This window comes from Piliocolobus tephrosceles, chromosome 2 (genome assembly GCF_002776525.5).
Source record: "Piliocolobus tephrosceles isolate RC106 chromosome 2, ASM277652v3, whole genome shotgun sequence".
In the NCBI taxonomy this organism is placed as follows: Eukaryota; Metazoa; Chordata; class Mammalia; order Primates; family Cercopithecidae; genus Piliocolobus; species Piliocolobus tephrosceles.
Window position 1 is genome coordinate 102,206,754 of NC_045435.1, and position 13,084 is coordinate 102,219,837.

Here is a 13,084-nt window from a genome sequence, read left to right on the forward strand (position 1 = left end):
GTAGTTTGTTCTCTGTTGCCACTGACCCACTTCCAAGAAGTGTATTAGATGTTCAAAGCAGTGAGGTCCAAGCACAAAGGGGAAACTGAGCCTGGATGGACCCGTGTCTGGTTTCTCAATACCTCCAGGGAGTTGTGAGGGGTTGCCAGCCAGGGACTGTGAACTCTGAATCAGGGAATCTTGCTTTGGGAGGAGGAATAAGAAGGGGCAAGAGAATCATCTTATTGCCTTTATTCTGCTGTCAGCCCAGCTGGCCCCATTGCAGGGCACAGGGCCAAGCTTTTACACGCTCACCCATGCTCTCTGTGCAGGCCAGTGCGTGCACACACACACACGCGCGCGCGCACACACACACACACTCACACATCCCATCTCTGGCTCTGAGAGTCAGTCTGTGGGGGGCAAAGGGCAACTCCTCAGCCTGCCCCTGCCTGCCCTTTTATGACAGCACCAAGGGCGGGGGTAGGGACAGGGCCCTCAGCCCCCAGAACAAATCCCTGTGCAAACTGGAGGTGCCAGCTGGCTTCAGGATGGGGGTGTCACATTTCCCCATTCCTGGAGTCCCCTCCTCCAGTTACTGAGGGAGGGACTGCTCTCCACCTACCTGGGGGGCCAGACCCCTGCCCAGGGCTGGGCCCTGTGGAACCCCAGCTTACCCCAACCTGACCCTGCCAGGCCTCCAGCACTGAAGAATAGACAAGTGTGAGGTTGTGGGGATCCCCCGCTGGAGAGCAGGAAGGTCTGGGCCCTGAGGGGCTTGGGGAGGGGTCATCACCCCCTCTCCTAATCCATCTTCAATATGAAGAGGTTTGGGGCACTCTTCCTGGGGAGGGAGCACAGGCCTGGAGAAGTCCCAGCTTGGGCCTTTCCCAAACTTCCAGCTTCTGGGCCACAGCCTAAGGCCAGGCATCCAAAAGTCCAAGAGTCCGAAAGTCCAACCAGCTGCTTGGCATCCCTGCACGGTCCTCGGGATCCCCCATGGGAGCCGGTGTCAGACCTGCACAGGCAGTGTCTGGTTCATCTGCAGCCGCATGTCTTGGATACTGCTCAGAATCTTCTTCTGGTGGCCGGCCAGGGTGACCCCGATACGGAGCAGGTCTCTGCAGATGGAGCAAAAGCAGGATTAGTCCCTCTCCTCATGCCCTCTACTCTGGGCCAAGTCTAGGGCCCCCTGCCCTGCTCCTCCAAATCTGAGGCACACTTACTCTGCAGTCATCTGGGCCACCAGGTCAAAGGATGCAAACCCCGCACTGACGAAGCTCTCCTTGTACCTCCCCATCTTGATGGCATCCAGCCAATCACCAACTGTCGTGAAGGTTGTGTAATCTGGGACCGTGCGGTCCAGGAGAGGCTGTGACATGCTGTGGGAAGAAGAGAAGGACCTGGTGAGTCTCGAGGGCAGGAGATAGGGCTACTGGCTTGGTGGGAGCAGAGGCAGAGGTACCAACCCAGACTGAGCGCTGGCGATGACCTTGAGGCTGGCAGCATTGCGGATGAGCTTGTCCAGGGTATTGACAATCTGGGAGAATTTGGGCCTGAGGTTCCGGTCCCGCACCCAGCAGTCCAGCATGAGCTGGTGCAGAGCTGTGGGGCAGTCCATGGGTGGTGGCAGCCGGTAATCCTGCTCCACGGCATTGATGACCTGGGCCGACGGCAGGGAAACGCGGAGTGAGCTGCTGTTATGATCCCTAGCCAGCACCCACCCACCTAACCACTCTGGCTTAGCCTCACTCACATCCTGGTTGCTCATGTCCCAGTAGGGTCGCTCTCCATAGCTCATGACCTCCCACATGACAATTCCGTAGCTCCAGACATCACTAGCAGAAGTGAACTTCCGATAGGCTATGGCCTCCGGGGCTGTCCAGCGGATGGGGATCTTCCCGCCCTGGTGAGGGGGGCACAGGCCCTTCACCCTGTGACTCCAGGCTGCCCCCAAGGCCCGAGCCCCTGGCTGATAGGCCCCGCCCCCAGTCTCCCTCCCAGCGGCTTCCTGTACCAGGGAACTGGTGTAGGTAGGATCGGAGGGGTCATCCTCCAGGAAGCGGGAGAGGCCAAAGTCTGAGACTTTGCAGACCAGGTTACTGTTGACAAGGATGTTGCGAGCAGCCAGGTCGCGGTGCACATAGTTCATCTCGGACAGGTACTTCATGCCAGCAGCAATGCCCCGCAACATGCCCACCAACTGGATGACCGTGAACTGCCCATCGTTGAGCTGCAGGCAACAAGCAGGCTCAGGTGGGCCCATTGCCCCCATCCCAACCCATGGCCTGCCCACCTGCCTGCCCTCTCCAACAACCATGTCCAGAGTGCCCTGAGGGTAAGTGAGCTGCCCTACTATGTGTCAAGTGCCTTGTAGATAACTTCCCAATTAATCCCATGAGAACCCACTAGCTCTTACCATTCCCATTCTACAACCAGGCAGCTGAGACTCAGAGAGGTTAAGTCACTTGCCTGAAGTCACACAGGCAGTAAGGAACAGTCAAGATGTGACCTCCCATACTTCTGGCTCTGAAGGCCCTGCCATTTCCCTGCACCAAGCCACCTCAGTAAATGCTTATGGACTTGAATAGGGGCTGTCTGACTTGTGGGAGGGGATGGTTAGCCCAACCCAACTTTCTGGGGGAGGGAGAGGGCCTGGGGGCTGGCTCTTACCCGGAGGAAGGAGTCCAGGGCGCAGTTTTCCATGAACTCAGTGAGGATCATAACCGGCCGACTTTTGGTGACCACGCCCTCGAGCCGGATTATATTGGGATGATCAAACTGACCCATGATGGAGGCCTCGCTTAGGAAGTCCCGCCGCTGCCTCTCGGTGTAGCCCACCTTCAGCGTCTTGATGGCCACAAACACCTCCCGGCGGCCAGGCTGTTTCAGTCGACCACGGCACACTTCCCCAAACTCCCCTGCAGGGCACAGGGCACAGGGAACAAGCTATGACTCACCCCTGTACCCAGCCTGCCTCAGCTTCTCATCTCTACTGTGCCCCAGGAGACTCACCAGCTCCGATCACCTCCTCTATCTTGACGCAGGACACATCGATCTCCTTGGCAAACTCTCGAACAGCCTCATTAGGGTCCTCGTAGGTAAAAGGGTCAATATAAACCTTCATTCCAGGAGTAACTGGAGGGAGAAGAGGTGGGCGTGAGAGGGTAACAGTCAAGCCAGTCTTTCCCCGCGATGGGCACAGCTTCAGCAGGCTCCCGGCTGAGCCCAGCCCCATATCCCTCTGTGTTGCTGCCCTAACCCTCCAGCCCCCGTGAGAACTCCTGGTGACCATAAAGGCTAGACACCTAGGATTCTACTCCTAGTTTTTCTCTGTCATCTCTCATCACATCCAGACCTCTCTCAGATTTCTCCCTCCCCTGGTTCCCACTGCCCTGACCTTGTCCAGGCCTTCAACACTCGCACTATTCCAATAGCCTCCCAGCTGGGTTCTCTGCCTCTGGACTTTTCCCACTGAGCTATCCTGCATACCGCTGTCTTCCTAAAACAATCCTCTCATTGTATTACTCCCCAACTTGAGAGCCTTTCCAATTACCTATGGTGGAGTCAAGTCCAAACTCCTCTGCCTGCCTTTCACGACCCTCCGAGGGCTGGCCACAACTACCCAGCCTGGCTTCCCAGCGGCTGTCAAACCAGTCTTCCCGCTGCCCCCACAGTTGGGCTCCCTCCCCACCCCACCCACTACCTTCCAGAGGCTCCTCTGGCCAGGAATGCTCTCCCGCACCTCCCAAAACCCTGCTCATCCCACCTGGCTCAGCTCAAGTCCACCCCCTCCAGGAAGGCTTCCTACTCTGTAAACTCTGAGGGCCCTTTACAATAGGAGCACCTGCTTGAGCTTAATTGTTCTTGAATTGTTTCCTGTGTGTATGCATCTTGTCTTTCCCACAAGACTAACTGCCTTTACAGGGAGGGGTCACATCTCAGTCATTTCTGGGGCTAGCAGGAGTGAGTCGGGGCCCAGGGTACCTGGAGTGAGATAGGGGTCAGGAGATGGCACTTGACTGGAAGTGGGAGGGAGCCTTCAGGGTTTATCTCTAAGGAATGAAGTCCCAGGCAGGGAGAAGGGTGTCTGCGAGCCCTGCAGGGGCCTGGGAGAGCTGGGAGAGCTTGGGGAGGGTGGCGGGAACAAACTCACCGTACTGCTGCAGCTTCTCCGTGTACTCCGAATCAGAGCCGTGTCGCTGCTTCCTGTAGGGTGGCAGGGTGGAGGGCAGGCCTGAGACAAGTCATCTGGCTCCCTTTGTTCAGGGGACCCTTGGGCTCACAGAAGGGGCGGAGAGGACACAACGGATGGCCCGGAGCCTAGTCCCACAGTTGGTGGTCACAGCAATCTCTGGGTCTCTGAGCAAGGGGCTCAGTGGACTCAGTCACTAGGGAACCTGCCCGGAGGTTCAGGGAATGGGGTGTGGAGAAAGGGCAGGATGAAGACACAGGCAGGGATGGGAGAGGGCTTCTCCAGCAACAACTGGCCCCCAGAGGGCTAAGGCCCTGGGTCTGAGGGAGGTGGTGGCAGCTCATCTCTGTGGCAGGAGGGCTCTAGGATGCTAAAAGGCAGTTCTAGTCAACCCATGAAGCAACAATGGGCCTGGGAGTACCTGAGGCAGACGATAGCAATGACCACGACAGCCACCACGAAGACAAGCCCAGCTGTAGCGGAGCCCACGATGAGGGGAAGCTGCTCCTGGAGCTGCTGGGCCCCGGAGCCTGGAGATGGAGAAGGGGCTGCTGAGTGGAAGGACAGACAGTGAGGGCCATGATGGCGACAGGTGCAGGGGGTTACTAACCTCTCTCACTTGTGGTCTCAAACTCGGCGGGGCGGCTGTACTGCCCGTAGCCAGCTACTGTGCGGGCACGGACCTGGACCACATAGCGGGCGTCGGGCCGAAGCCCATCCAGCTGCACAGAGTTCATCTGGCTGGTCACTGTGGAGGCGATGCCCTCACTCTGCAATGCCAGGAGGGAGGGGGCATCCTCAGGTGGGTCCTGAGGCCAACTGGCCCCTATTCACATCCAGGCCTGCCACGTGTCCCCTCCATACCCAAGGCCTTGCTCCCAAGGGCCCCATCGCGATCTGGGGGTAATTTTCTCAGCCCATCTCAGCCCAAGGCCTCCTCCTGCCCCTTGAGGTTCTGACCTTCTCAAAGTACTTCATCTCGTAGTCCAGGATGACTCCGTTGGGCCGTTCTGGGGGTGCCCAGGATAGGGTCAGGCTGCTGCCTGAGCTGCTGTGCAGGCGTAGTGTAGGCACTTCAGACGGGGCTGGGAAGAACAGAGGGCTCACCACGGGCTCCCTGGACCCTGGCATCCTTCCCAAAGACCCACTTCCCATGGGACCCCCAGTGGTCCCTTGGCAGGCCCTAGGACACCTCAGCTTGATCCAGGGGAAAGTGACCCAGGCCCTGCCCTCCAGTGCCCCCTCCTCACCAGCCTGGTTTGTGGTGATATTCACAGCCGCATAGCGGGGCGGCAGAGGGCTCTTGCCCGAGACACCGTTGACCGCCTGCACCTCAAAGGTATAGCGCGTGTGGGCCAGCAGATGGCTGATGTGGACCCGGCGCTCCGTCAGGCCCAGCTGCCGAGGCACAAACTCCACGTTGTCATCACAGCGTGAGCAGACTGAGGCCCCTCCAGCTCCATGGCACTTCTTGCAGATGACATTGTACAGGAGGTCATCCCGGCCACCGAGGTCCCGGGGCTCACTCCACTCGAGGATCAGTGAGGTTTCGTTCACGTTGGAGATCACACCTCGCGGTGGAGATGGCACGGCTGTGAGGAACGTGGAGGGAGAAGGCAGTGAGCTGGGGTCTCTAGGACCATCCTTCTGCCCAGAGTTCCTGCACACTCCAACCTGCTTTCTACCTCCTTGCCTTGCCTCTACTTTGATAAGCAGAATAACTTTCCTACATTTCTTCACTAGGCAGACTCCTATCTATCCTTCAATACCCAACTTGTGATGTCACTTCCTCTTGGAAGTCTTCCTTGATTCGTCCTTGCCCTATACTCTGCATGTACATAAAACAATTCCTAGACAGCCTTCTAGCCCAGCTCTCAGTACATTATGGTAATTATCTGCTTTTACACCCATTTCTCCCACCAGGTTGTGAGCTCCTTTTGGACAATGACTGTATTTTATTCACCTCCACACCCTCGATACCCAGCACAATGCCTGGCACACCAAAGGCCAGGGCAGAGAGGAAGTGGGGCACCAGGCCACCCTCAGGATGTGAGGCCCCCTCCATGGTTAGAGTGGGGCTGGGGAGAGGCACTCCTATACAGAGGGAGGGGTGATGGACTAGAAGACCAACTGCTAAGCTCCTAGCCAGTCCCTAATCATGGCTAGGAAGTGGTAGGTGCTTAGCAAGTGTTGGTGGAAGGGATGAGCTGGCTGACCTGGATTCTGGCTCAGGGGCAGCCACCTCCCAGTTGTGCCATCTTAAGCACAACATCTAATTTCCCTGAGCCTCAGCTCCTCCTCTGGAAAATGGGGCTATTCATAGTGACTGCTTAGGCTTCCCAGGTTGGCCCCCCAGAGGGAAGGCCTGCAGAGGGGGAGAGAGGACGCGCATTCACTCACTGGTGCAGGCACTGTCGGCAGAGTCCGAGTCTGCGCGGTAGAAGTTATTGTGGCAGGTGCAGATGCTGGCGGCTGGGGAGGTGGTACGGCTGTTGGGGGGACAGGGGAGGCAGGGCCCCTCTCCCTGCTTCGCCTTGTAGCTCCCAGGGGGACAGGCTGTAGGGGAGAAGAGGATGGATAGGGCTCATCTCCCTTCCCTGCAGACACCAGACCTCCACACCTCCGTGAGAACCTGGCTTCTCCCCAGCCTAGGTCTGGCCCCTCCACCTCCTAGACTGTGGGGGCAATGCTAGGATTGCCTAACTCCAGCTGCAGCTACAAAAGGCCCTATTGCCCCATGGAAACCCCATGTCAGCGGATTCCTCCCCGCCCCTGCCCCCCTCACCCCTACCCCGGGGCCTCATGGACGAAGACGTCAGCCCCATCACCTGGACAGCCTGGGCTTGTTGAGGCAGGGAAGACAGTGAAAGGCGGAGGAAGAGGCGGGGATGGGGAAGAGACCCCCGGTGGGCTAGCAGCACCCGGCACTGTGGAGATGCCCCACCTCTCCCCGAGGCTCCAGAAAAATCATTCCTGAGGACCCTGAAGGACACCCTAGAACAGCCAGGAGGTGGGGCCTTCACAGGGAAGCTCTCGCCCCACCCACCAGGCGCACGCAGCAGCTCCTGTCTGCCCTTGGGCAGGGATGGGGGCTGAGGACGGGTAAGAGGAGGAGAAAAAGAAAGCAGGCAGGAAGGCTGGGGTCACCTGGAGTTCAGAGGCCTCAAGTGTTCACAAGGGGACTCACCCCAGAGCAAGCCCAGGGCCTGAGCATCCCTTCTCCCCGGTCTCCCCTCCTGCCATCTACCCTTGGCCCCCTGGACACAGGCTCTGTGGATTTATGGTAGCCATATCGTGTATTCTTCACACTGGAATTTGCAAGTCAAAGGAGACACTAGTAATAACTGTGTTAGGAAAATGGAAAATGGGCACACACCGAGACCCTCCTAGACACTAAAGTGGGTCACTGCCTCTCCATATGACTGCCTCTGGAGGGGGACACCCACAGGGGAGAATGCCCAGCACTAGGGATTGCTCTTTTCTGGGGTTTCATCTCCCCTCACGAAGGTGATATTCCACCCTAGCTCTTTTGAGCCAGTGGGGGAGGGGGCAGAGGCCAGGCCAGCCTGGTTGCTATGGGAACCAGCATGCATTTCCTGCCGGGGACCTGCAGAGTGTTAGCCCCTCTTCAGTCTGTCAGGCTCATCACCCCACCCCCTTTCTCCACTTAGGAAGAGGAAATCTCAGGACAGATTCCCATGGAGAAGTGGAGAGGGCCCGGGAAAGGCACTGTTCACCTTCACATAACAACACTGGGCCTCGCAACCAGGTTCATGCTGCCAAGCCCCTCACACCTAGGGCTGCGGTAAGAGCCATCACCTATGCCTCAGAGCTGTATGTAGGCTGCAAGCCCCAAGGAAGAGAATTGGGCAGAGGGAGCGAAAGACAGGGCCCTCACAGCACGCCGTCCTGCATGGCAGAGCACAGGAGGAGGCTTCCATGTCAGCTTCCACCTTCCCTAGCTACAAGGCCTGTGCACAGAGCCTCTCCAAGACTCAGTTTCCTTATTGGTGAAATAGGGAGATGGCAGGAATCTACCTCACAAGGACTGGTGAGGCTCAGTGAGAGACCCCCTAAGGTGGACAGTTTTGATAATTGAGAAGCCTAGTACATAAGTCTTGGCAAACCATCGGAGGCAGGCCTCCTGAACTCCTCATGTACAAGCTGAGGGCAGAACAGCCCAGCTCTCATGGATACCAGGGCTGTGGAGACTCATGACCAACACTTAGCTGGTGACTGTGCTCCCATGTGCCAGACACTGTTCTACGGGCAAAGCACTGCTCACATAAGCCTCACTACAGCCCTATGAAGGAAACTTGATTATTGTCCTCATCTTGCACATGAGGAAACCGAGGTTCAAACAGTTAAGTAACTTGCCCAGGGCCAGGCGTGGTGGCTCACGCCTGTAATCCCAGCACTTTGGGAGGCTGAGGCGGGTGGATCACTTGAGGTCAGGAGTTCGAGATCAGCCTGACCAACATGGTGAAACCCCGTCTACTAAAAATACAAAATTAGCCAGGCATGGTGGCACACAGCTGTAATCCCAGCTACTCAGGAGGCTGAGGCAGGAGAATTGCTTGAACCTTGGAGGTGGAGGTTGCAGCAAGCCGAGATCGTGCCACTGCACTCCAGCCTGGGCAATAATTGCAAAACTCCATCTCAAAAAAAAAAGTAACTGGCCCAAGGTCACGTCAGTGGTTAGTGACAGAGTTGGGACTCAACTTCAGGGACTGGGTCCCTAACCACTGTGCCATTTATATACTGCCACCCAAGGGGCAGAAGAGAGCCCAGGGTAAAAGGCCATGCACAAGGTACCCACAGCCCCCATGCCCTCAGTCCTGGGGCCGACCTACCACTTTCAGGGTGAAGTATACACTCAGGCCAGGACAAAGTAAGCCTCTCTGCTGGCTTCCTAAGCCTCTGACTGGGTTCTCCAGGTGCCTGATTGCCAAGGATTCTGCACGCTTCTCTTCCTCTCTCTTCAATTTCATTTTTTTCTCTTACTATCCTTGTGTCTCTCCTCATTTTCTCTCTCTCTCCTCCCTCCTTGCACCACATTCTCTGCATCTGATCCCCACTCTTCCCTTTCCTGCCTCCACTGTGGACCTGCTCCCAGACCTCCTAGTCAGGTAGCAAGCAGTGGCGGGGGGGATGCAGGGCAGTAGGTAGCTGTGGGCCCAGGCCCTCCCCACAACCCTTTCCCCAGGACAGTCCCCACTCACGGCGGCACTGGGACTCCTTGGCAGCTGGCTCATGGCCGGTGGCACAGGTGCAGGCACCCACAGGCACCATCCACTCCCCATCGCCGTTGCAGTAGAGCTTGAGTGGCACCGACACCTCCACGGCGTTGGGGATGCAGGTGCCAGGAGCAATGACCAGCGAGGTGGGCTCCGCCCCAGTGAGGGTCTCGGGGAAGAGTGCGAAGCCTGCGGTGGTGGATGCACACTTCTTGTAGAAGGCACGCACGGAGATGAGCGACATGCAGGCGCCCTGGTCCTGGAAGGCCAGGTAGAAGCCAGCCTTGGAAAGTGGCCCAAAGCTGCGCACCTTGGTGTTGACACGGCCAGCGTCCAGCCGTGAGAAGCTCTCATCCGGTGCGATGGTGTCCACTTTGACGTAGGGGTTCTCCATCCAGAAGGGGGAGGAGGCTGAGGCCACATCGCTGTCAGCCTCGTAGTAGAAGAGGTTGAAGGTCTCCTTGCAGGAGCCAGGGATGTTGGGGATGCTGTTGCAGTCACGCACAGTGAACTTGAGCTCCACGTAGACCCGCTGCACGTCCCGCCGCCAGATGAACCCTGTGCGAAGCCAGTTGTTCTGGCTTGACTCGTGTACATTACACACCTGGTATGTGCGGATGGGATTCATGGCCTCATCGTAGCCACTCACCTCTTCCCACTGTGCATGGACCAATGAAAAAAACAGAGTGAACGCCTGCATTTGCCAAGTGCTTCCCTCGTGCCCAGATCTGCTCTTTGTACTTCACAGGGATGCTTCTATGGTGTAGTGGCTGAGGATACAGGCTATCAAATTCCAGCTCTCTGCTTGCTGTGTGATTATGGGTAAGTCACTTAACCTCCATGTGCCTCAGTTTCCCCATCTGTAACATGGGGATCATAATGATGTGTAAGGAATAATGACTTTAACTGAATAAAGCATTTAGGACAGGACTAGCAACTTGGTAAGTACTGTGGGAACATCAGCTATATTTGCTATCTTTATACCTCAGTTTCATCATCTGTAAAATGGGGCTGATTAGAACTAAACAAGGCTGTGAGGGATTAAATCAGGCTAATAAATGTAATGGGCTTGTAACAGTGCAAGCACTTCTGGGATACTGGCTGTCACTATTAACATCGCATTTAATCTTCACAACAACTCCATGAGGAGCCGCATCTGTTGTCCCGATGTTTAGAGATGAGGAAGCCAAGGCCCACAGAAGGGAGTTTTGCCCAAGGTCACACAGTCAGGCCTGATGACTGCAGGGCCTGTAGTGCCATCGTGCTCTAGGGTTCTAGGGCTTCGAGCAGCCATGAAGGCCATCTAGGGAGATTAATTAGAATATTTGAGAAAGGTCCGTATTGCAGGAATTCAATAGTCAAGAAGTGGCCACCCAGAGGGGTAAACAGCCTTGCTCAAGGTCACACAGCAAGTTAAAGATGTGGAACTAAGGTTTCCAAGCCAGTGCTCTCTCCGGGGACCCAGGGAGGAGGGAGATGGTGGGGATGGACACGCAGAGGGCTGTCAGGAGCAGAGGGAGAGCGAGTGGGAGCTGGAGGGCACAGGCAGGCAGAGTAGGAAGAGATAGAAACACCCACAGAGAAGGATCGTGAGGTGCTTCAGAGGGTGACAAGTGAGGACGATGGGGATAGCACAGGAAGTGACGGTGACAGCAGAGGGCAGAGGCAGCCCTCCTCCAGGCCCTGGTGAGGTGAGGGGGCACACAGGCTGGAAGGGGGGTAGGCCTAATGGCAAACAACACTCAGGAGAATGATGGGAAAGTCTCACCCCACTTTCTGGATGAGATGTCCACGCCAACTCAGATGTCACCCATTTTGTGTCCATGAGGGTCTCTGGAGGAACAACGGAGTAAAAGGTCAGGGACTAATCTCAGGGTGAGGAGAAAGAAGAGATCACAGCTGGGCGACGTGGCTCACGCCTGTAATCCCAGCATTTTGGGAGACCGAGGCAGGCGGATCACTTGAGATCAGGAGTTCGAGATCAGCCTGACCAACATCATGAAACCCCGTCTCTACTAAAAATATAACATTAGCCGGGTATGGTGGCACACACCTGTAATCCCAGCTACTCGGGAGGCTGAGGCAGGAGAATCGCTTGAACCCCAGGGGCGGAGGTTGCAGTGAGCAGAGATTGCGCTGCTGTACTCCAACCTGGGCAACAAAAGCAAAACTTTGTCTAGAAAAAAAAAACCAAAAAAAAAAAAAAAGGAAAGGAAAGAAAGAAGAGATGGCTCAGGAAAGGATTCCCACCAGGCTCCACTTTCCACAAGTCCTGAAAGCTCCCAGTTTCCCTATCCTAGAGGAGACCCTGCGGCCATCCCCAGAGATGTCACAGCCCCAGAGATGTCCCCTCAGGCAGGCTAGGGGTGGGTGCCCTGACCCCAGGCCTGAGTTAATGAGGCGGGAGCAGAGGCCCGTCCACACACCTACAGGCTCTGCTAATCTTCACACAAAGGGGCCGGCAGGGCCTTTATCCTGGAACAAAGGGCTGTGTGCTTCAGACCCTGGCCCTGGCCTCCCCTGACTCCGTTCCCAGCACAAAGGCCCAGCCCCGCACTAAGGCACAGGGGAAGGGGAGGGCAGTGAAAGGCCAGAGCCAGCTCCCACCCAGCACCTACAGGTGATAGGGCAGGGATGCGCTTTGAGGTGGAGAGGGGACGACCAAAGCCCCAAACCAGCTCTTACTTCAATTTTTCTTGCAATCCTTGCACGAAGGTACTGTTGGTGTATCCTTTTTACAGAAGAGAACACTGATGCGCAGACAAAGAAAATATACTGCCTAAGGTAAAGTTGCTAGGACTTGGGGTGAGGTGACAAGGGTGGCTCAGGTTCGGGTATATCTGACTCCCTTGCACTCTGACTGCAGTATGCCCCTCTGTAAGGGAGGGATGAAAGACAGTGTAGAAAACTGCCTATTATTTAAGTCCCAACAGAGCTTTTGCCTCCTCCAGGAAGCCTTCTGTGAACCTCCAAGTCAGGGTAAGATGCCTTCCTTTGTGCATCAAGGGCCAGCGGCTTTGTCACAGTACCCAGCCCCTGTTCTGAGCTGGTTTCTTGCCTGTTTCACTTTGTTTGGTCATAGCAGGGGCCCATTAAAGTTTCTCTTAGGAACCTGGTTCTGGGCTCTGGCTGGATGTCACTACTCTCTGAAAGACAGTGTGACCCCCAGATTAGACCTGGGGCAGGAAAGGAAGGAAAGAGGTGCCAACTCCTTTCCCGTGGCCTGGAAGACAGTGCAGCCAGCTCTGAAGCTGGAATGGGGCAGGGTTGCCCCAGGACCTCTGGAGGCCTCTACATCACCCCCTCTGTGTGCTCAGGTGGGGAAAGACCCAAACCCCACGGCCACAGGCTTGCAGTCTTCAGTGGTTTCCTGGAGGCTGGGTCTGAGTCGAGGACGGCGGAGGACCCCGTGGGTGGACAAGGCAGCTGTGACCCCAGCCCCCGGTGTCAGGCAAAGGGGCAGCAGGTAGCAGCCATTCACTGCAGGGAGGGAGGCTCCTCCAGCTGGCGCAGCCGCTGGTCCCCTGAGGGCCCGGGTGCAAGGGGAGTGATCCTGGCCTCTGGCGGACAGACAGACAGACACAGACATTTGGCCGGGGGGTACTCGAGGGAAGCGGAGATACTCAAAAGCCGGGGCCCAGAGACCGGCGGGAGCGACTCCGGCAGGCGGGCG

At 56.8% G+C, this 13,084-nt stretch overlaps 1 protein-coding gene across 1 annotated transcript; it reads right to left on the reverse strand.

The window, feature by feature from the left end:
* Nucleotides 1-216: 216 nt before the first annotated feature.
* EPHB3 (EPH receptor B3) lies at nucleotides 217-11,240 on the reverse strand. Its single transcript, XM_023187498.1, has 15 exons — nucleotides 11,180-11,240; nucleotides 9,397-10,069; nucleotides 6,575-6,730; nucleotides 5,425-5,766; nucleotides 5,135-5,259; nucleotides 4,785-4,944; nucleotides 4,596-4,704; nucleotides 4,136-4,188; nucleotides 2,995-3,117; nucleotides 2,653-2,900; nucleotides 1,997-2,212; nucleotides 1,736-1,885; nucleotides 1,449-1,642; nucleotides 1,206-1,361; nucleotides 217-1,100 (listed from the first exon to the last, which is right to left on the reverse strand). Exons 1-15 carry the CDS (start codon nucleotides 11,234-11,236, stop codon nucleotides 992-994), a joined length of 2,871 nt encoding a protein of 956 aa, XP_023043266.1. The 5' UTR covers nucleotides 11,237-11,240; the 3' UTR covers nucleotides 217-991.
* Between the last annotated feature and the right edge of the window lie 1,844 nt (nucleotides 11,241-13,084).

What these genes read in the sequence shown, in the direction of transcription:
- EPHB3 (XM_023187498.1), bottom strand. Translation starts at nt 11,236, where the DNA reads ATGGACACAAAATGGGTGACATCTGAGTTGGCGTGGACATCTCATCCA. An exon ending in CAAGGAGTCCCAGTGCCGCC is followed by an intron (nt 6,731 to 9,396) that starts GTGAGTGGGGAC and finishes TCTCCCCTACAG; the next exon opens with CCTGTCCCCCTGGGAGCTAC. An exon ending in TGCCGACAGTGCCTGCACCA is followed by an intron (nt 5,767 to 6,574) that starts GTGAGTGAATGC and finishes CGTTCCTCACAG; the next exon opens with CCGTGCCATCTCCACCGCGA.